The sequence below is a fragment of the Cebidichthys violaceus genome, unplaced genomic scaffold (assembly GCF_023349555.1).
Source record: "Cebidichthys violaceus isolate CVI_PGR_0920_01 unplaced genomic scaffold, fCebVio1.0.p SCAF_7, whole genome shotgun sequence".
NCBI classification, from domain to species: Eukaryota; Metazoa; Chordata; class Actinopteri; order Perciformes; family Stichaeidae; genus Cebidichthys; species Cebidichthys violaceus.
The window spans coordinates 3,968,982-3,992,935 of NW_027176927.1; the positions used below are offsets into that span (position 1 = coordinate 3,968,982).

Sequence of the window (23,954 nt, forward strand, 5' to 3'; positions counted from 1 at the left end):
AATGTGGACCTTGCAGACACAGTGTCATTAACACCATACTATACATCACATTTTGACAGCTTCCTCTGGGGCTCAATGATGCTGTGGTGGTGATATAGGTTAGTTAGTAGGTAAGTTACACGTTTACTGACCTCCAGTTCAGTTATGTGACTCTCCACAAACTGACTCTATTAGTGTTTACTGTATGATAGAGCCTTCATGTAGGAAATGTTGAAGTCATTAACATATCGTGAAATACCTTTTGATATCAATACACACATCCCAATATAGCAAATGTATAGAAAACTAGGGCTGCAAGTAATGATAATTTTCATTATTAATATATTATTTGTTTAGTCTACATAACCAGAAAACAGTAAAAGATTTCTTAGAGCTCAATGTCCCAATATCACATTTTTATCTGACCATCAGTCCAAAACAAACAATTAAATTCAGTATAACGTATGACAAGGAATTACCTCAATGATTAACCAGTTATCATCATACTTTTAACCGTGTAATTTTCTGTTGATCGATTAATTGACCAATCATTGCAATTCTACAAAAATCATACAGATTTTCAAATCAATTAACTGTGTTCTACTGATGTGCAACACAGTGCATGAGAACAACATTTTAGTAAGTAGTTTTGTTAGTATTTTTTAATGGCTCATTAGTTATTTTTCCAAATTTACTAAAACCTGCCCTCCAACTTGGATGTTTTAATACTAAACAGTTTATATCAATAAATAATAAATAGTTTAAAATCGTTCCCACCTTGGGAAAAATAATGGCACATTTGTTGCATCTATAAATCGTTTTTTAGACAATTTCCAATCAGGTTTCTGACAACATTATAGAGCACAGACACAAAATTCACCCTTCAGGCCGTGTTCAAAGTGTTTGAGACAACACTCAGATTTATTTTGCTCTTTCACCAAATGACTGGTCCAACAGACTCTCTCTGTCAATGCAAGTAATCACCTGCACTTACATTTCCTTCACCTAAATTAAGACAAGAATGAGTGCATTCTTGACAAAAAGAGGAGATTTTTATTTCCCACATCGATAAAAGGGTTTTAAATACTAAAGGCTAAGATGAAAATTGTAGTGTTTTATTGTACTTAGATTTTTAGCAGCCACACTCTTGCATGGTCTTCACAGTGTCTTCCAATTAAATGTCTACTAGGTTTATATAAAGAGAACCAGGAGAAGAAAGCACATTAAGCTTCTTTGCACCAGCTTCCATGAAGTCAGATAATTACTTTCTAATTGGTAGTACTAGTTTGTAAAACACTTAATGGCTTACATCAGAACCAACTTCATCCAACTCTTAAATTTATACTTTCAAATGTAAATTAAAGAGTTGATGTTTTTTTCTACAGCATATTTAATATATTTGGGGCTATTTATTACTGCCATTTAACTTCATTAACTAAATTATCTTTAAGTTTTGAAGCCTTTTTATACAATGAACACTTGAAACTCGTCTTTCCTTGTCATGACTTTGTGTCCCTTGTCATGCATTGTGTCAACTGTGGGTTGCTCCTTTGTGTTGTATTATTCCGACCAGTGTCTGCAGAGATTGTGTAGATGAAGATTTACAGCTCTTCTTCTTGTCACTCATTTCTGTGCACTAAGAAAAAACAACGTCAACAGATTTGAAAGTTCCCCGAGCTAGACAATTCATCACAGCCGACACGACGCCTTAATTTGATCTTGTCAAAGTTTCTATTTAATCATTATTTCCTTGTGCCCAAGTGTTTTCATATCAGTGCGTGTGCTATGTCAGGCTGTGCTTACTGTCAGTCACCACAGGAAGAAACGGCAGTTTCCGCCAAGAAATAATCCTTAAAAACATGTCCTCTTACAAACTACATTGTTACACTGATACATTTATAATACATTTATGATACTGATATATTTGAGGCCTCTTTGTTAGATGAGACAGCAGTTAATTTCAAGCTAGGTTTGTCACAGTGATGTTTACATTTTAAAAGCGTCAAAAAATGTGTACAACTTAGATGAATCTAATTGCATATTGCAAGAACTGCAAAATGTGGGGAAACGTTTGAACTGGATATAAACACACATACAGGAGAAGGACAACAATTCTCACTCGATGCTTGTTAACCTGTTTCTGCGCCATCATTTCCTTCACAGCACTTAGTCCTCTGTGTCTCCTGCTTCAACAACTTCCATCTAGGATATCAAGCATGCATCCAAGAACATGTAAAGTTAGACTCACTGATTGGATGGAGAAGAGCTCAGTGAAGTTGGGTTGAGAGTCTCCCAGGAAGGAGCCATTTCCATAGGCATGATGAGGGAAACTCTCCGCCCCCTCGCCTGCTTTCGGACTGGACAGCAGGATCCCAATCTGTGACGTCCGAACATGATATGGGAAGTTCTTATTGGCTGCTGAGGGTCGTGTGATAACCTAAGGGAGAAGAGGATAAAAAGATATGATGATCTCTGCTGATTCTTACATATATAAGCCATGTATAAAAAATGTATAGTAACACGTTGCCAGGGCATATACGGTCTAAGTGAGAAGTGGGGAATGCAATGCATAGAGTGAGCAGGAACATAAAAGGAAATTTGCTGAGCAGTGCGGCCCATTAGTAAAGAACACTGTGTCGAAGGTGAGGAAGAGGTAGATAATGATGTGTGGGAGAGACAATCAGCATGAGCCAGTATGACTCAAGGACAGTGAATAATGTATGACTGACGGTGGCAATAATGACTCTTGAATAATGTGAACTGTGTTGAAGTCCAAGGGGCTGCATGAGCATGTGTGTGTGTGTGTGTGTGTGTGTGTGTGTGTGTGTGTGTGTGTGTGTGTGTGTGTGTGTGTGTGTGTGTGTGTTACGAACGAGGAAGACGATGTGAGCGTAGAGGTGGATGCCGAGCTGAATGCCGTTGACGATCTTCTCTCGGGCCCAACGAGGAATCCCAAAGTTGGCGATCAAAGCCATAACAGGCACGGCGAAAAACCTGAGGAAGGCAAGTGAGTAGATTTAGGATAACGAAAAACGCATTAAAAGAAAAGATGAGAACAGAGTTTGATGACGTGAGAAAGAGAGGCAGGGAGAGTAGAAACAGATGTAAAACACACAGAAAGATTATAATGGAAGGAGAGGAGCGACATAGATAATTAGGCGGGAGATAGTGGCAATGAGAGGGAAATACAGAGATAATATTAGTCTTTGTAGTCCACACTTCATTTGAAGCAAATGCTATTACACCCAGTGAGTGAAGGGCAGAGAGGCTGATGTATGCACTAGAGTTTTTCTCAGGGTTGTTTAAAAGGAAAAACACTTTCCAGTACAAAGCTTTAAACTATCTAGCACACATATATGGGAGCATAAATTATTCTAATAGAAGAGACCTCATCAGCTGAGTAAAAATAGATGTTTTCCTCTAGCAATCATTCACTCAAGTACAATTATCTTATCTGTTAGCAGAGCACAGAGGTTGGGCTCACAATGTCATAGAAGGGTAGTGTGAAATAAACAACTTTTCATTCCCGGACCGCTAAAGCATCAGCTATCTCATGCACATTTTTACAGAGCCGCATAAATTATTCAAATTGAAGAGACCTCAAACAGAGAAATGTGTATTTTTCTACTCCTGCAATCTCGCTCAGGTGCTATTATCCTCAGCGAGGGCAGAGTGGGGGAAGCGGCGCCGGTCTCACCATAGTGTGTACGTGGTGAAGAACGGGATGTAGAAGGGCTGTTTCTCAGGGTAGTGTTTCAGAGAGACCAGCACGGCGTAGCAGAACCACACGTAGGCCAGCAGCTGCAGACCCATCAGTCCGTAGCCTGCGGGGCTGTCGTAGGCGTACAGCACTTCACCCGGGTCAAAGAACTGGCACAGGAGCATGAGAAGTTATGCCAAAATGAAGACACACGCGTTAAAAAAGCCTAAACTTTTACACAAAGTAGAATAGAAGCATCTTTTGGCTTGGCTACATATTGCAGTCTGTGCCCTAATTACTAAGATGGATTGCTCGTGGTTCGGCTGATGCACTGTGATGACCGAGCCAAAGCTTGGCTTGTTGCAGTCTGTGCGAGTCTTTGACATTGACACTTCTTCTCAACAACTGGGTCATTGGTATGTGTGCACAGGTTTTGTGTGTGTGTGTGTGTGTGTGTGTGTGTGTGTGACACCTGTGCTTGCATCTGCGGACACTAGATAGCATTCACAGGCCAGTGACTGGATAGTGTCGGCCATACAGTGTTACCCCTTGATACATAATGCATTAGTCTGATGACTTGGTGTAAAGCTTATTGGGATCCAACCAGCAAACCTGAGCCTGGCAAATTCCCCGACTGCAGGCCCAGGACCAGGAACACTCTTTAACTCTTTATATCAGTTCCAAGTGTAACCTAGTTGGGTGTATTTTTAGCAGGAGCTCCCCTGAGTTTTGCGCTCTTTAATAGAAGGGACCGTGTAGGGAGGCAGGCAGCAGATAAATTACACTGCTTCAGATCCACATATTGCAGTGTGAGAAATGGCTATAGGCTCCAGCATTAAATATAGCATGGATACTTTCACTGCAATATTCCCACTGGGTCATTAATAGGCTGTATTCAAAGGCTGTAATCATTACGGCCAACTGTGCTGAAGCCTCTGCAGCATGCACAGACGTATGTAACTGTAACACTCCCGAGTGTCTAATTAATTCATAAGCTCATATGCTTACATGCTATAACATCATAGCTGTTTCCTTCTTCACAATATGATTAATTTAATGAGAGTGGAAATCTCTCAGTGTACTGATTAGTAAGTCTGACTTTCAAATCAGGAAACCTTAAAGAAACGGTCATTGATCTAAGATGTATTATCTCAGGTACAGGAGTGAGTACCGCAAATCTGTTTAGCTGTCTTTGTAGTCTGGAGCTGCCTCGTTGTTCATATTAATTTGAATCTCATCAAGGAGTTTCCTTTTTTCTTTTTTTACAATCAACTTGTTGCATTTTCAGAATTAGCAATGTATCAATGTAATTAAGTGACTTGACAGAAAAAGCCATTACAGCCCACGTTGATGTGTGGGCTCGACTCAACCATGAATATTTATGAGATTATTAAAATAAAGCCAAAGGGAGCAATAATACGAGTGCAGAACTGTTTCAAGTCATGTCAGAAACATCAGCAGTCATCCTCGGCGTAATTCCGACGCTGCTTTCAAGTCACATCTGAAGTGATGTGTTGGAAGTGTTCACATGTTTTAACGAATCTGAATTTAAAACTAAAAGAAAATGACTGCAGATTGATTTTAGTAGTTTTAAACTCAAAGTGATGAAGCAGGAATGTGGATTTACAACTTTTCTCTGTTTTACATTACTATAAATTAAATTTCCTTGGGTTTGAATGAGTCACCTTAGGCTTTGGGAATTTGTGATGAAAAGTAATCAAAATGAAAAATCCACAGATTAATCAGAAATTAAAATAACCTCAGTACCCCCAGTGTGTGTGTGTGTGTGTGTGTGTGTGTGTGTGTGTGTATTACCTCTGCCTCGTAGATGAAGAGGATGACGTAGGTGATTGTGTAGACTGTCATGTAGATGCTTAACTTAACCGACCCACTGTGACTGATCCTCGCCCTGACAAAAACACACACATACAGGGTCAGAGGTCACACACAAGCGGAAGATAAGAAACAAATACAGACACCCTCAAAGATACACAGACAGAGGGAGTGACATGGAAACACACACAAAATCACACATTTGGTGCTTTACACACAAAGCAAAGACAGCTTAATCTAAAAAGCAGCTATTCAACACCACACACTACAAAAGGACTTGTGTGCTCAGCTCTGAACTTTATAAATATAAAGTGGCTGTAGACTTTTTCACGGTAGGCTCTGAAAATAGCTGTCCGCACTCACAGAAGCAGAAATTAATGCTTCCTTATTTGCAGTCAACAAATATCAGGAGCAATTTCAAACATCCTTTTGCTCAGGCTAATTCAACAACTCACACCACAGAAAACATATTAAAGTTGTTGGATTATTTCCAAACTGTCAACTTCTCATTTACTGCAGATGAACAGCCATGGTTCTAGCTGGATGGTGATGCAGTTTAGGTTTATTCACCGGGATTTTAAGAGGGCTTAATAAGTCTAAAAGATCAGAGAATCTCCTGAGCCCAGAGGAGGATGTAATCCCAGAGTCAAAAAAGCCATCTTAAATCTTGCAAGCTCAGTTTTCACTACAAGAGTTCGGTCTAGAAAATATCCAGAGATTCAACTGAACCCTAAGCAGGGCCAATCTTCAAACTGTGACCACTGGTTTAGAAGATGACTCACCATGAATCAAAGCTCAAAACCTTGTGAACTACCATTTACTGTAGCTGTTTCTCGCGCTATCTGGGGATAGCTTGGAAGAAATCTAACGTTTCAAGAACAGCTGACATGTTTGATGACTGGTCTTTCAAATTGGAATTGGAAACCTTGAGATCACTCTTAAATCATCTCTTGTGCAAGCTATCTGAAATAATGCCTGCCCCAAGCAAATCTCCACTGAGCCCCGCCAGAAAATAGCGAGCGAACCTAAGAATTGTCAGCTGGCTTTGCAGGACAAAGAAGGTAAACCTGCAGCTGTCAGACACACAAAAACAACATAAAGTTCACAGCAAAGCAGCATCTGTCTATCACATTCCCCTGACACATCAGGTGTTCATCCGCACCACCGCACCACCCAGAGAACTAACTGACTATTTGACTGACACCTAACATTGTCATGACATACTGTACTGAATGTGACAGTGAGGCCTGGCAGTGAGAGGCAGCAGCAGCACAAACACACCTGGAGAAGGTGACAGGCTTGTATTAAAAGAGACATGCATAGACTTGAAGAAACACAACAAAAGTGCAAACCCCCACCTGGTGACAGTGAAACCTTTGCCCAACAATATGAGCATCAGGAGGAACACCAAGAAACTGACTGAGAACAGTAATTTCCCTGGAGACGGACAGAGAGGAGGATTGAGACAGAAAGTGAGAAAGAGAAGACAGAGGGGGTAATTAGGTTGTGGTTTCCGAATCTGTAATATCAGAGGAGAAAGATTAAAATCAGGTCGTCTCTCACACACACACACACACACACACACACACACACACACACACACACACACACACACGCAGAATCATGCATGGTCCTGTCTATGCCCATCCAACCAGCTATTGCACTTCTTCACTCGCACACATCCATCATCGTCCACTCATTCATTCTGCTCGGGCAGTGAGTGATTTTCCAGTGCAGAGGCAGTGTCAGTCAGTCAGTGGCTGATGCAGGAGAAAAACTCACCAAGTATTTTCAGGCTGCCGTTGCCAACTCCATCTCGAGCATACAGGCCCCAGTAGACACAATGGAACAACAGGCTGAGCACTGCCAGGTAGAAAAGATACAGTGAAATGGAGAAAGAAAGAGAAAGGGAGAACGGGGCAGAAGAGGAGGAGAAAAGGTAGAAAAGAAGGAGATGTCAGGAACAAGACGTAAAGACGAGAGGAGACAGGGAAATGATAATAAGGAAAGAGAAAGGGCAGAGGAGACAAATGGGGAGTAGAGAAGCGAGACAGAAAAGAAGAGGAAGTGATAAAAGGAGATGAAAAGGGAGCAGAAGGCTTGAGAGACATGGGAGGAGAGGGAGAAAGGGAATACAGGGGTGACAGGACAATTGAGAAAGGATTTGAAGAGGGGACAAGCAACCGAGAGGGAAGAAAGTGAGATAAGAAGGGGAGATGAAAAAGGAGAGGACAGGTTGAGGAGAGTGGTGGGGTGTTCGTCACTAACAGCATGCTCCACTGAAGACTGCGCCGCATGGCTGTGTGCAAAAGTTCCTATTCAGAGGCTAATAAGGACGATAATATCTCGGCTCTTGATGTGGGGATTAAGGTATAAGATGCTGCAGCCATGCGAGAAGCTCATTGTTTTCTTGAGTGTGTGTACGTGTGTGTTATGGCTTGTGTGTGTGTGTGTGTGTGTGTGTGTGTGTCCTGGTTTGTGTGTGTGTGTTCGGGACAGAAGCGCTCACCCTCCACACCTGCCGCCGTCATAAACATTTTGTAGGTTGTGTGAAGAAGCTGTCTTCCCTTCAGATTGTCTGCAGAGGAGAGAAAAAAACCAAGAATGAGGTGTGTGTGTGTGTGTGTGTGTGTGTGTGTGTGTGTGTGTGTGTGTGTGTGTGTGTGTGTTGGTGGGGTTAGAGATAAAAAGGATGGAGATATGCTAACAGATGGCAAAGGAGAGGGAGAGAGGCACAGATAGTGAGAGACGGAGGATAAAAAAAGAAGACCGCCTTGTGGTTGTACGCCTCTGCCAACCTTTAAAGTTGCAGTTTGTATCCATGTCTGTCCAAAATGTCGCCACTTAATAATTTTATCCTATTAGACATTTGTGTGGAATTGTGGTTCATCCTTGTGTCTATGTGGACGTTTGTGCAGCATTTGCAAATGACTTCTCACTTGATTTATTACCTCAGTAAACATGAGTTTATAACCTCAATCGCTAGTTTCCAGTCTTCTTCAGAACAGCATGATGTTCATTTAGTAAATTATGGTCCATTTAGAGTAAAGTAAAGGCTTCAAAACCATAGTCCGTGGACCAATGGGTGACGTAACGGTGACTACGTCCACTTCTTAAATGCAATTTATAGTTCATCCTTTAATCCTAGAGGACATTTATGCCAAATTTGATGACATTCCCTCCAGGCGTTCCTGAGATATTGGGTTCACAAGAATGGCAACCCCAAAATATAATACCTCTGGCCACGGTTATCGGCGGCGGAGGCATAAAAAAAGAACAAAGGAGAAGGTCAGATAAAAAGGGGGCGCGACCATCAGCATGCATCCATCTTGTGATGCCCGTCTCTAGATGAGGCAATATACATCTTCTCCACTCTCTCTCCCGAAGTTGTGAGGAAATATTTTTAATGCGTTTTTAACAAGACAATTTTACTACCTAAACACTTCTGCAAACAGAAGTGGCCCTGGGGAAAATTTACAGGGGGAGGAAGGGTCATAAACGCTCACACACACACACACACACACACACACACACACACACACACACACACACACACACACACACACACACACACACACACACACACACACACAACAGCCTGTTTAACCACAGGCTTGGCCAGCCAGACGCTGCTGGATCCTCCTGTTCCTCAAAGGTACACTAATGATGGCTGTCAAAGGAACATTTTTCCAAAAAATTCTGTCCCCTTCAATGTTTTATAACCTTTTAAACATTTTCCCATTTTTCACAATCTGCATATTCTATGGCATTGCAAATATTGTTTTCATTTTGGTAGAAGTAATGAAATAAAAGTCCCTTTAGGCCTGATTCCCTCTATTTGTACAACACTCTACATCGTTATTTGTATGTGCTTTGTTTGACTTTAAAAGGTTAGAGATCTAACAGTGTTTACTTGAGATGGAACCGGAGGGCGAGTGCTACACTTCCGTTACAACCAGCTGCAACCGTCGTATGAGGGCAGTGCGGCGTGGCAGCCACTAGCTAGCCAGTGGGGCATGCTCATATGCACTAAAAAAACATGCATGTTCAGCGTTGTAAACAAAGTAAGAAGAGGCTTGGATTACAACACACACAGAGGGAGAGCGCTTTACTTCTCTGCTCAGGTAAACGCTCTTCAACTGTATCTTTACATAGCAAAAAGCTGCTTGCTAAGGGTATAATATCCAACAATTTCCTAAAAAAGAATGTATTGACTGAAAAATAATCCCTCTTAATCATCACTTATGACCCAATAGAAGTGTGTGGCGGCATCTGTATCTATAGAGACCCTGTCCTCTGCCTGTATTTTCCCTAATCTTCTTATTTTGGTCAGGGTCAGCAAAGAGCATTTGGGCCCCACGTGGGCGTCTAACCCCCAGCCAATAAGGGTGTACAGCCCTTTCTCATTCCCAGGTCAAATACGCCCCTCTGCGTCATCAAGGCTCAAGGTATATGGCAGTCATTAGCATCTGTTACAATGCGGCGGAGAAGGGGATGTTACATCGCTGTGTGTTTTTATGTGTTTATGTGTTTCCCCTGTCAGTCTCTCAGCTGTGTGGTGATATATCAGACCGTGTCAATGAGCGAGCACAAAGAGAGCTGACAGGCCACAACAGGATGAACCGATAAAACGTACAATTAGATGAGTCGACCACCCATACAGCTACTGTTGCTGTAAGGTTGAGGCATGTGGCTAATTTAATCGTAGGGTAGCCCAGCGCTGTTTTCCTTCGGGGTCGTTTGGTTCACCCGTACGTTTGGGCTTTATGACGACAGCTCCGTCAATAGAACGCGCATAAACGGCAACGAATAATAGCAATAAATCGAGTGGCTTGCAGACTTCCTTCCTCACTCATATGGTGCTTAACGTGTTTCCACGGAAGTTAGAGCAACTAGAAAGGGCAAACAAATGAAATGCACCGTTAACTTTAATAAAATTACAGATTTCTCCATTGTTGGAAATATTTGGGATAATGTAAATACAAATATACAACTTTAGTCATGTTTAGACATTTTAATGTGGAAATTGTACCTATACCTTTAACACTGCGCTACAGTTAAATGAGAAAATATGTTTTTTTTTGTAAATTAAGTGAGTCAATCCTTTAACAGTTTGGAAAGAAGGAAAGGTAAGGAAACCTTACAGTACATGAAGAGAGCAGGGAATGACAGATCCTTGAAGTAAGTCATTCCATGGGGCTCTTGCTCTCAGCTGCTTCGTGGTATTTGAGCTGTGACCTTCATGTGACAAACTCGCTTCACTAACCTTAAGGCTACCACTACCTTCTCCATTCAACCGTTCACCTTTACACAAACCAAACCCCACTCTCGCCATCCTCCCTCTCCTGCTTTCTAGATTGCTCTTGCTTTGTTCTGACAAACTCTCTGCTCTGAGGAAAAAGTAGGCACATGCTCCCCCTTTACTTGTCAGAGGAAACATGAGAACTTACTCCTATCCCATCAAGAAAGCATGTAGATTTTTAAAATAGATCTGAAGAAAAGGTGCATTAAATGACTGCTGGGGCTCTGAAAGTCAGAATAAATTGGCTCATAGAAGAAGAGGGAGGAAGAGAGATACAGTTAAGTGGAAAAGATGGTACTTACAGGCAAAGTAGCAGGAGAGGAGGAACACCAGGGAGAAGATGACCAGGAAGGTGATGTCCGTCTCCAAGATTCCTGTGAATAGGGGAAGGTGGAAGTAGAGGAAAGAAAGAGAATAATTGATGAGAAAGAAAAAACGAGGGGGGAAAGGGATAAAGGAAGGCACGAGAGAGAGGAGGTGGAATCAAAATGAGGTTCAGAGGATATGAAGGTGAGGAACAGAGGGGCAGTAAAAGTAGAAAAAAGGAAATGGTGAAAAATCCAGAGAGGCAGGTACATGATGAGGATATTGGATTAGTTAAGAAGCAGAGAGAGAGATACAGTAGGAGAGTGGGGGAGAGAGAGAACATTGGAGATGTCAGAATAATTCATTTGGAAGCTACTTGGGCCTCTTCTTCTTTTCATCCATTCCTCTCAGTTCATCTATCATCATTAATTCATCCAGCCGTCCCTTCATTATTGTAATTTGTTCAGTTCTGTGTGCTTTATTGGCCGTGCTAAGTGGTGTTGGGTTGTGCCATCAGCGATTCCTTCCATAATCTCTCTTTTTCTGTCCAATCACTCTTACCGAACTCATCTGCAGAGAAATGCTGCGTCCAGAAAGACTGGCCGTTGGTCAGTTTCATCTCGTACTCCAGCATCAGGCCATCGCCCTGCGAGAGAGGAGAGGAAATGGAGGGAGAGAGAGAGAGAGAGAGAGAGAGAGAGAGAGAGAGAGAGAGAGAGAGAGAGAGAGAGAGAGAGAGAGAGAGAGAGAGAGAACAGGTGAAATAAAAAATACATTCAGGCTTTGTGAGCTGAACAAAATATAAATTCAATCTTAAAGCTGTACTGGACAATGGCAGTAAGAGGTAACCACTCTTTAAATACGTTTTTTAAACATTATTCCTGTGACATTTCGAAGGTTTCATTATAAATCTGATGATGGAAGAGAACAAAGATGTTAGCTGGACTTAAAACCAGCATTGTCATGGTAATATGAGTGCTCACCAAGATGTTTGAAATTCATAGAAAATTTACACATGAGAACAATTTCAAGAAGGAAATCATTTAGGGCCTCCTGAAATTAAATTACACACTGCATCAGCACTTTAAATCACATTTGCTATGTCTTGTTCGAAAAATAAAATATTGAACCAAAAGGGAGACATTTATATTTCAGATGTTTTGGCTTAATGATCTCTCTTTGCACTAATCATAAATCTATTCATTAATAAATTAATTAAAACATTTTTTTGGTACCAATACAATAGCCGAGTCTGGAACAAATACCAAAATTAAACTTGTTTTCATTACCTTACTTAATCTGTCAACATGTAAAGCAAGATAATGCAAGATAAGTGTTATTTGTTATCAAAAGAAGCCAACGTTCTGAAAAGTAACATTGCTGACAAAAAGAAGAAAAAAGTTTAAACTGAATTAAATGAGGAAAATATCTAATAGAATACGAGGCTGATACTCGCTGCTCTTCTGGGACCCAAAAACTTTTGAAGATCAACACCCAGCCTTATTAATAATGTTGATGTGATGACGAAGCAAGTAGACGCTTTATTGCTCAGCACTCAGAAGGACCAAATACGATCACAGCAAGCATGCAGCCTTTGAGACCAGGAAAACAACAATCTAAACTACGCCACCAAATCAGGAAAATTACAATCCCAGAGGACGTCTAAGCTCACATCACAACGTCAACACGTCGCCCTGCTTTCACTTCTACACTCGGAGAACATGCAACATTTCAAAGATGGTTGATTCATCATTTTCTGCTGCAGTGATTGACTACTAACATCCATTCTTCACACCAGCATGTCATTTGAGTGAAGAATGTACCGCATGTGAATTTGTGATTTTGTTTGATGAGATATATTTTAAAATGAAATCTCTGCCTGCCACAGCTTTAAGTTAAAAAAAAAAAATAAATAAATACTTTCCTGTTACAAGAGGAGGGAAATATCCAAATCCTCCTTGGGGAGAGACACACTGTTGGTCTAGCTGCTCGGTGTAATTGTGCCATATAGTCAGTCGGTCCCCCAGCTGGCCTGGAAGTGCCTCGGGATCCCCCAGGTGTGTGGAGGAAGTTAGTAGAGGAATAAATAAAGGAATCTAGGCTGCTAATGTGCTGCCAATGAGAATATGACCCAGATTAACAGGAAGGAAGGATGGATCATATCCAGAGCAACCATTTTCTCTGCTTTAATGCAGCGCACTCTTTTTTTAAATCAAAACTTATATGTCGATCGATATAACTGTTCCACATTGCAATGTTGTGAAAGAGCACAAGAATAGAAATATTTGGGTCTGTAAACATACAGCAAAGGATAAATAACGTGAAGTAAATGAACACACCGGTGTGTTAAACCCATATTGGAATGATATGTTCGTTTTTGGCAGTCACACAAATAAAAAAGTGTCAAACTGAGAGTGAATTTTGGGAGGTGGAATAAAGTGGTATGGGGAGCAGAGAACGAGATAGAAGGGGGGCAGAGATCGGTCGACAATCAGAGCACAGTGAGCTCATTTCACACACACAAGTTCAAAGCCGATGGAGTTCGCGCTTGTGGAGCGAGTGAAAAAAAAAAAAAAGACTTTGATTTCATTTGGCAGCCTGCGACTCCATCTCACTCCCTCTATCAAAAAGGGCGAGAGGCATAGAGCGTGCACTGCCACAAAATCAATACAGACACAAAGAGCAAGGAGACAGAGATAAAGAGAGTGATAGATGTAGAGAGAGAGAGAGAGAGAGAGAGAGAGAAAAAGTAAAAAAATAAAAAGTAGAAGACCAAGTGGAAAGAAAGCCAGAATGAACAGAAAGGAGCACAAGCAAAGAGGGAAAGAGAGATGTATGCAGGGGAGATGAGGGAAGAAGTAGCACTTCACACAGCAGATTATCTCTTGTTGGGACTGACAGGGAGTCACAGGATGATTTGGGGATTGCTTGTTGGTTTCAGGTGTAAAAGGCATCCACTTCTGATATACTGTACTGATATATCACATACTGACTGTGCTCTAACCCAAACACCTGTGCAGTCTTGAACATCTTGTGCTCCCCCTGGGCTGCTGATATCTGCATTCAGAGTTGCACGGAGAGTGTGGATCTTTTTCTCCACCATATTTGGACAGCTGAACATTATGCTCATATCTGACTGTTGGACATGTCATTCCAAAAACCATGAGACATTAAAAAGGGATACTCCAGCAATTTAATACTTCCACAACATTGGGGGACTCACAGTCGCAAGAGGATTATAAAAGAAAGCTCTGAGTTTACTCTATCCTACATTTCCTATAAGGAAACTTGACGATGCATTTTCATTAGATCCTCTCTGCCTGGCAGACGCCAACGTCTTTCAAACTTTCAGACTGAAAAGCAGGCTCTCTTTCTCAGACTTCACAAAGCTCCTCCAAAGCCAAATGTCCCTTTGATATTCTGCTATAACAGCCTTCACTCCTCTGGGAAGGCTTTCCAAAAGATTTTTGGAACCTGGCTGCAAGGATTTGCACCCATTCAGCCACAAAAGCATTAATTGCGGCACTGATTAGGGGTTGGCAGTAGAGGTTTTGACATTTCTTAATTCTAAAATGCATTGGGATGCGTACGTGGACAGCTCTGAATCAATGCAGTGACGGAACATTCTCGGGAGTGTGCTTTCATTTCAGCTCAGTGTGAAGCTTTGCTGCATTTCTGCTGTCATTCACCGAGGGCAGAGCTTGATACACTCCTACACGAACACTCTGTCTGCTCGCTTGTTGCTGTCGCCACAAGTATTAGCTGCTCTGTTTCAACAATGTTGGGCTGAAAAAAAACTGCATTCAGGCTGAAATTTCACTGCGGTGTTGTGTCGGGAGACACAATGACTTAAACCAAGTAAGAGTAGAAGAGCTATGACTAAGGAAAACTAACAAAAGTCCACAAGCCGCTAGGCTAATTCATGCAGTGTAAAATGCCATAATAATTTGTTAAGACGCATCGAGAATCGTTGACAGGTGAATCCTAATCGAATCAAATCATGAGGCCAGTGAAGATTCGTGCCTCTAGTTGGCAGTTCATCCTGAAATTGTTTGATGGGGTCGAGGTCGGGCTCTGAGTCAGGGCCAGTCAAATTCATGAACAAACTCATTGCTTTATGGACTTTGCTTTGTGCATGGAGGCATTCACATGTTGAAACAGGAAAGGGCCTTCCCCAGATCAATACGATTTAGCAATACGATTTCCCTTAAATAATCAATTAATAACAACTGTAGTTAATAATGGAAAAACATTTTAGTTGCAGCTCTGACAAAGTGTGTTTTGGCATAATACAATAGCAGAATCACACTCTTCAGCACTGCACTTTGTTTTGACAATGTCAGCAACACAATCTACAAATCATCAGGTTTTGTTCATTTCCTATAAAAGTGAGTACATCTCCCAAAAGACTCCGAACACTGTCAGAGACTCGTGTTTATTGTCTCTTATTTATCACATTAAAGAAGTGAAATGCGTCAAGTCCAAACTGGCCTCCCATCTTTCACAGAGTGATATGATAAGGATCCTTCCTCTGTATAAGACTGTGCTGAAGTCTTTATGAGAGACAGTTTACTTTTCTGGACAAAACACAGTAGACGTAGGTGTTTTTCTAAACTTGTTCTATAAAGATGAGTCACCTGGCGAGTCCAATTTCAGCACTTCCATGGTTCCCTTCTGAGGTTATTTAGTTTCATTAACAGCAGTTCTGCTCAGCATAAAACAATAGCGGCTGATTACAACCATTCAAAGCTTTCCATTTCTCCACTTCTGTTTGAAAGACCCCAAGGATAAACGCCTTATAAACTAACGCTCAGACAGCAGCAGCTGGCAAGCAGTGAAGACATTTTGTTGTTCTGTTATCTGTATACTTTCAATTAATGGTATAATTAGGCCCAACTAATGAGTTATACTATTGTAACTTATTACAAATAACAAAGAAATAAGTGTTGCCTTGTGAAAACGTACACCGCCCCACAGACGTAATTACAGCTGGACAATAGAGTATGTTGTTGATGCAAGTTTTTGAGACTTTAAATTATCAAGAGAAATACTATTCATGCAAACATACATCTGCAGGAGAAAAAACAAGATTCATGCCTGCTGACATTAGTGAACTTTGGGTATTCTGGCAATTTACTCGTCTGAAAAACGGTCGTCTGCTCTGTAATTTGTTATGACCTGAATTGTATTTACAATGACTGTCTTTTTTTCCCTGATGATGCAATGATTATTTGCAGCCTTGAGCTTTCCTGCTATAATTAAAGAAGTGAAATTGCCTGTAAATGTTAAATAACGATCCAGCTCACATTTTATCATTTCATGCAGGCGAGTCTACATCTGGGGATTGAGAGAAGACACCCTATGGCTTGAAGGGGCTTATGAGCTGATATAGATTTAGATCCACTTCAGCACAGGTAAAGACTGAGATGGAAAGTACATGAAATGAGAGCCGGATAAGAGAGAAACAAGGATAAAGAGAGGAGAATAAGTAGCCGCACATAAAAGTGAGGGGGCACGGAATAATGCATTAAATGAACAAGAAGAAGAAATGAGTCCAGTGAGAGGGCATGATGGAGAGGAAAAGCACAATTAGAGATGGAGCGGGAGACGGAGAGGTAAATGGATATGAAAAGGCGTGGAGCCGCGTCACAGCTTGGTGACAGAGTAGAAAGAGAGCAGGACGCAGCCGGTAAATGTGAGCAACAAACGAAGAAAGACGGAGAGGTGTGAAAGCATCAGGGAAACAAGAAGGCGAGGGGTGTAAATTGGCTGCGGGGCGCGGCGGGCACATGTACCCGGGAGTGCAGATGAGCTCTTACACTTTAGTCCAACAGCATTAGGTGGGGCGTCTATCAGCGGATTCTGGCATGACACTAAACCACACTCCGTGGGAAGCATATGTTCTTATCATATCCCTCTTCAACCGTCAGCAGAAAAACAAATCCTCCACAAAAAAACAAATCCCTCACACACTTACCAGGAGCATGACACTGATGCAACCCAGATTGTGACACTGATAGGCAGGCAGGCATACAGTGATACACAACTTCAGCAGAAATCTTACTTATTCACCCGCTTTCACAAACATAAAAACATCGACACATAAAAAAACAACACACACATCTATTCCTGGGATTCTTCCTTGACTGAAGCCCTCAGTGTAGGAGGCTGTCTCATCACTGAGCAGAGCCATCATTATACAAGCTCATGATTTCTTCACCGAGTGCCCCAGTCCAAACTCACACCGCAGCTAACTGTTTTTTTTTTTTTTCCCTCCCAGTGCTCCATTAGTACCATACTGAGCCCCATTATAAAATAACACAATGCTTAAAAAGTCCCCGAAGGTAGCAAATCAATAGCAGTCGACACCCTTGTAGGAAATGTTTAGCACAGTCAAAGCAGAGAGTCAGCTATATTACATTTGGGATAGGGTCTAATGGGTCTGCAACATGCATCAGCATTTATAATCCTAGGTAGAACACAATCTTTTTAAGTTGCAATCTTTATAAGAGTATCTATCTATCTATCTATCTATCTATCTATCTATCTATCTATCGATCTATCTCATTTGGATAACAACAGTAAATCAAAGGGTTAAATCTCCTTGCACTTTTTGCCTATTTAGATTACTATATTTCAAGAATTTAAAATGTGGCCTGGTGCTAAATGCTCAAATGGGAAAGCACATACTGGAACAAAAATTATGCTAAATCATAGTTGATTTAAAATGAATAGCAAGAGACAGCACAATAAAAGTAGCTTCAAAACATCCAGGGTTACACAGAGCCACATTTTCTGAAATCTGTTCATCGAGTTGTTTGGCTTAAATGGAAAACCTTAAAACTGTGATTTAAAATATTAGAATAGTTCTTCATTCGGCATTTAAATAAGACATTTCAATAAATGTATGAATATCTGAGACATCTATATTATTGTTATCAATAAGAATAAGGGAGCAATCTGATCATTGATGGATAGATGATGCCGACGATGACGACAGTGATGAAGTTTGTTTGTCTAAAGAGCAGCAGAAAACAAACAGTGACTGCACCGTTATATTTGCATGTGAGGCACCCAAAGCGACTAGCCTGATCATGGTGGTCATGGTGGTACACCTGCCCCTGTAGAGGAAAGGCCGGAGGAGTCGGGTCAGAGATCGGTGCTTACCCCACACTTGCTGAGAGCAATGTACCACCATCTTTCCCTCACCGAGCGGAAACTACGGCCGCCCACACAGCTCAGAACCTCCTCATTCCCGTCTCCCTCCACCTGAGAGAGAGAGAGAGAGAGAGAGAGAGAGAGAGAAAGGAAATGCATGAATGGGGGGGGGGGGGGGGGGGTTTCCAAAATTGCTGCATGTTTTACCTCAGAGAAGCATTGAATTATCACAGTAGAGTGGGAGCCTGATATATCAAGATACAAAGAAATTTCACACCCCAATATAGCCTGAAATGTGTCAACAAGATCCACTAACCGCCACAACAACAGAGTCACGCTGGCAATCACACTTCCTAATGTGATAAACAAACATGTTGTGTTACTTATTGAAAAAGAAACAAAGGGAATATATTATTTAAAAAAGAAAAGAAAAACAAAAGGTGTTAGAGGAGAGAAAAATCTTTTGGACCATTTCTGGTTGACTGTGATGCAGCAACACAGTAAATGTGTGATTCAGTAAAATGTTACAAAAACACATTACAGGCCATTAGCTTTCACTGCCTCTCTGTGGACTTGTTTACCTTTTTGTACATATTTATGGTCCTTTTTTTGCATTACAAAAGAATACGCAATAGGACAGATGAAAATAACTGTGTGGTGATAAAATGGAATAATGTGATAGTCTCTAGCAAAAGCATAGAGAGAGGTCAGAGGTTACATTATATTCTGTTTATTACATTATAGTGTGTGTACGTATTTGTATATTTATTTATGTGTGTGTGTGTGTGTGTGTGTGGGTGGGTATTCTTACCACACAGCCTGACCATGTGTAGCGTGTTGTGAGGTTGATGACCTGGTTGTTCTCGGGCCTCAGCACCGCTTCCTTCTGGTAGCAGTTCTGACGAGAGACAACACATAATCAAAATATAGGAACAACATTTAAAACCTTTACAAAATGCCCTAAATGGTAAATAGTCTTGTATAGCACTTTTCTAGTCTTACGACCACTCAAAGCTCTTTAACACTACATGTCATCATTCACCCATTCATACACTGATGGCATTGGCTGCCATGCAAGGTGCCACCTGCCAATCAGGATCTATTTAAGCATCCACACACTGATGGCACAGCCCAATTTGGGGTTCAGTGTCTTGCCCAAGAACACATCGACATGGACTAGAGGAGCCGGTCTTCTGATTGAGGGACGACCTGCTTTAACTTCAGAGCCACAGTCGCCCCCTAACAAATTTCAGTTGCATCTACTCAGCATTTTACTTCTATATGTTTCAAAAGATATTTTTTAATAAAGCTCAGAAAATGTGCCATAACTTGTTGCATGCTGCTCTGGGTTCACCCACATACAGCCTACGGTCTATTCCTTCGTTAAGCTGTATGCATATCAAGGAAAAACAGAGCAGCATTGAAAGCATAAGAGACCGTTTTCCCCATCCAGAATATACAGTGTTTAATTAAAATGTAATTGAAATTGTAGCAGCATTGCCTTCTGGTCTACTGAAGCTGCTCTATGTGGAATTAAAATGGATATTTCTTTGTCCCTCCTGTGGTTCATTTCTCCCTGCGTGACAGCTGAATATTACTGCAAAATGATGAGTGTAGCATGAAGGTCGTACTTTTTGATTTTGGGAAAATGACACCAAAAATCTGTCTGAGAGCAGAGGAATGGTATGCTGTTTGCAGCTGTGTTGGAAATATCTCACGATAGTGTCGCAACTGTGTGTCGAACAAAAGTACACCAGCAAATTACTTCCTGCGCCTAGTAATGCAAAGTATTCGGTCAATGTTATTCTTTTTCCCCAACAGGGCTAGACCATTTTAGAAGAGATTTTTCCATCCAGTACACAAAATGCCTGATAACCTTAATAACAGTCTTTACTCAGAAGCTCACCTTACTTTAATAACACAAGAAACCATCAGATGCTGAGTGCTGATAAAATAACACTGGGTTGGTTACACACGGCTCTAAAATGGGAGAGCGGCGGGTACGACGCCTACTTATAATAAATGGTCGCATTATACATTATTCATTGGTTGTGAAAGCAATTTAATGTCAATTTTATAGACTGTATTATGTTATATCTCATAGTACCAGCCGGCTGTGGCATACAGGCGAATACAACACTGATTAAGGATGCATGCACGCTTCTCCTATACCTGAGGCCCATATCACATGAAGCCACTTTCTTTAAAAGCCAAAGATCTCAAACCTAAGGTTTAGAAAAAATGATGGTGTTGAATGTACACCATTGAACTGTATAGACACTCGCGTGGTAGAATAAGTTTGAGAACCCACCAAATGTAGGGATTACTCTAAATGCATACAGTGCAGTCTGTTAAGTACGTGGAAAGAGATGCATTTTCTATTGTTTTGGCTCTGTACTCAGGCTGATTGGATTTGAAATACAATGACTATGAGGCTAAAGTGCTGACTTTTAATTTTAAGGGTAAACATCAACTCCCTTAATTTTGAACAGAGCATTGACACAAAGACAGGGTTGTAAGTCCTAAAATGTGGATATAAATATCCTCAAATCACGGTTGATAGTAAGCACTTAACCCCTTTCTTCACGGTTTTGTTAACATTTAGGATGTGTTTGAGTACTGGGCCAAAACAACAAAAAAGGTGTCACTGTCCAAATACTTGTGGACTTTACTACGAAAGCCAGTGTTACAGGTTTCATAACCAAAAAAATCTTAATGCAGAAAATCTCCCTGCTATGATTTATTATGTGTGAAGCAGCTTCAGCTCAAACAGAAGTCTCACTTTGAGTTCACAAATATGGATTGTACCATTCTTGATCACGGCATATATCATCAATTATTGGCTGAGAGCTTTGTTGTATTCTGAGCAGCTTGACCAGCGTGTGATCCTTTAGTTCAAGTTGAAATGTGAAAATCAGCTAAACTGGAGTCACAGAGCTTTTTCCGTACAACAATGACATATGAATTAGTAAGCGGAGGTGTATTTCTCTTTCATGATGGCTTGTCAAAAGACGTGATGCAGAGGGTGTCAGTGTCTCACCTTTTCGTGCCTCTTGTACACAGCTGGCCACTGAGAACTGTCATCAAAGTAGAGCAATATGTTCTGACAGCAGCGAGACTGCACAGAGGCGAGGGACGGAGGGAGAGAGCATAGATCAGAGAGGAGGCAGTGAGACGGTTTGAGATTTATACGACAAAAACTGTTTCCAAAGTCTGCAGGCTACAGCAGTAAAGCAAGGCATGAGTAAAAGAAGACAGAGCGGAAGAACAAAACAGACGAGTAGAAAGATGGAGCGGGGGAGGGCAAAAGGGAGGAGGAGAGGATAGAGAAAGAGGACGAGGCGGGTGAAGCAGGAACAGCCAGAGGAGGAAGGAGTGATGACATCGATTTAGATGAAGTAAGAGCAGAGAAAGAGAGAAAGAGAGAGGACTAGATGCTAAAGTGGAGAAAGAAAGGATGAAGAAAGAAGAAAAGTAGAACTCTTATGTTGCCAGACAGGAAAGCGTGGGCAAGCTGGGAAAACTGATTGAAAATAATAGATGATACAGACAAAAAACACACACACACACACACACACACACACACACACACACACACACACACACACACACACACACACACACACACACACACACACACACACAGCTACAGGAAGTCGTCCTACCTTTGGATAGCGGAACCGGAAGTCCAGACGTCCAAAGTCGGTGAGGAAGCAGAAGCGAGTGAGGAAAACCCAGTCCTGGAGTCAAGAAACAGAGGAGGGAGGGGAAAAGGTCAAACAGAGAAGAAGAAAAAATGTTAACATGAATGAAACAAGATTAAGAGTCTACAGCCATGCTAGCAGCTCTGTGCTCACACGGCTAACTCTGAACTAAGTCACAGTAACCGAATTCTCCCAGTAACTGTTGAAAAGGCAAACATTTTCTGGTTGTTCAGTCAGCCATGTTTTTTTAGTCCTTCTTAAGAAGTCAAGAACTAAACAGCTTTGTGCATGGGATGAATTGAAACGTCTATTAGTTTGACCCCTGATGAGTGTGTTATTAGGTGAAAAGTCAACAGAAAGCTAAAGTTAGTTCGGCTCATCCTCAGAGGAAAACGTCTGAATCTAATGTCATGGCAATCCATCCAACAGTTGTCGAGACATTTCCCTCAAAACCGCAAATGTCATGCCATGCCCTAGAGGACAAGTCGGGGGACTACCAAAGTCAGGAGCAGTTATTGTTTGAGGGCCATAAATGTCTGTGCAAACGTTTGTGCCAATCCATCTTTTAGATGTGGAGATATTGCACGGGATAAGTGAAAACTTTGACCTACTTTTAGCGCTAGAGAAAAAAGTCAGGGGAGCAAAGGATTCATTCTCTGAGCACAATGTTTATCTGCACAACAATTTCACATGAATCCATCCACACAGATGCTGAGCCGACCTGCCATCATTGCATGTCTGTATAAGACGAAAATACAAAGTAATGTAATGTATGTCATATGGCACTTTCTTCACAGGTGTGAGGCCACAGGCAAGAAGTTGTCTTCAAGACTCGAAAGAAAATAAAAAAGTTGGGGAAGACATTAACTGGGCAATAAAGAGAAGGAGAGCAGAGGGGAGCCAAAACAGAAGGGGAGAGTTTCAGAAAAGTTAACTCAAAAAGAGGGGGAGGAGGAGTAAACAAAAAGAGGAAAAGAAGACAAGTGGAGATGAGGGAGCTGGTGCCAAGAGGGTAAACTTCTAAAGCGGGTAAACACAGAGGGCATTAAGGGGCTGCTGAGCACATTAGAAAGGGAGAGAGGTGGAGAAGAGAAAAAAAATACCCATTTTAATATTATTCAGCCATAAGCTTGGCAGCATGAGACCAGATAATAGTGCTGATGGTGTACTTCACCGAGCTTACATAAGGCACTGCAGCAGCATGGTGTGTATATAGAATATATATATATATATATATATATATATATATATATATATATATATATATTCTATACAGCTGTGGCCAGACACATTCTGTAGATATGGATCATAGTGCTGAACATAGCACTGACACTATATCACTTGTATGATGTTTACACACATTTTTCATTATCTGGAGGACTGCCCGGTACCACAGAGGCAGCCAAAATTAATGGAGACTTTTGAACCAAAATGAGACATCAAGGCTTTAAGGAAAAAGTAATAGCTAGTCTTACAAAATTAGTGCAACAAATGGGGGAGGTTTTATTTAGACAAATGACACTAGAGAGAGACCGAAGCTGAATGCTAATCTAAAAATACTACCGATTTGTGGTAAATGCCTTTTAATCAATAGGATGTCCCGCTATGTTAACCAGGTGCTTGGTTAACATTGCGGGACATCTTCACCCTCACCTTTCCCTATCCAAGTGTGTCGGAGAGCGACGGTGGCCTTCGGGTAACGTAAAGACACTAGAGGCCCTCGCTAGGGCCAGCGTTTGGTTTGTCCGTTCTGGGCTACTGTAGAAACATGGCGGTGTAACATGGCGGACTGCATGAAGAGAACCCGCTCTGTATGTAGATATAAACGTCTCTTTCTAAGTTTAAGGTCAGTGTCTGGTGATTATACACTAAAGAAAACATAGTTATGAATATCTTATTCTATTTCTGCCAATAAAGCCCCCTTAATCCTACGCATGGCTCCATGGCAACAAATGGGCTGATGTTAAATATC

General features: G+C 41.3%; 1 protein-coding gene across 1 annotated transcript in view; it reads right to left on the reverse strand.

The window, feature by feature from the left end:
* The window catches only part of tmem145 (transmembrane protein 145), a 36,599-nt gene that overhangs the window by 2,585 nt on the left and 10,060 nt on the right, over nt 1-23,954 (reverse strand). The window contains exons 2-14 of the mRNA XM_068735510.1: nt 21,944-22,018; nt 21,319-21,396; nt 19,090-19,176; nt 18,288-18,389; nt 11,682-11,766; nt 11,117-11,188; nt 8,022-8,090; nt 7,295-7,375; nt 6,871-6,949; nt 5,495-5,588; nt 3,677-3,849; nt 2,853-2,973; nt 2,228-2,416 (exon numbers count right to left, since the gene is read on the reverse strand). Coding sequence (XP_068591611.1) covers nt 2,228-2,416; nt 2,853-2,973; nt 3,677-3,849; nt 5,495-5,588; nt 6,871-6,949; nt 7,295-7,375; nt 8,022-8,090; nt 11,117-11,188; nt 11,682-11,766; nt 18,288-18,389; nt 19,090-19,176; nt 21,319-21,396; nt 21,944-22,018 — 1,305 coding nt within the window. The remainder of the gene's footprint in view (nt 1-2,227; nt 2,417-2,852; nt 2,974-3,676; nt 3,850-5,494; nt 5,589-6,870; nt 6,950-7,294; nt 7,376-8,021; nt 8,091-11,116; nt 11,189-11,681; nt 11,767-18,287; nt 18,390-19,089; nt 19,177-21,318; nt 21,397-21,943; nt 22,019-23,954) is intronic.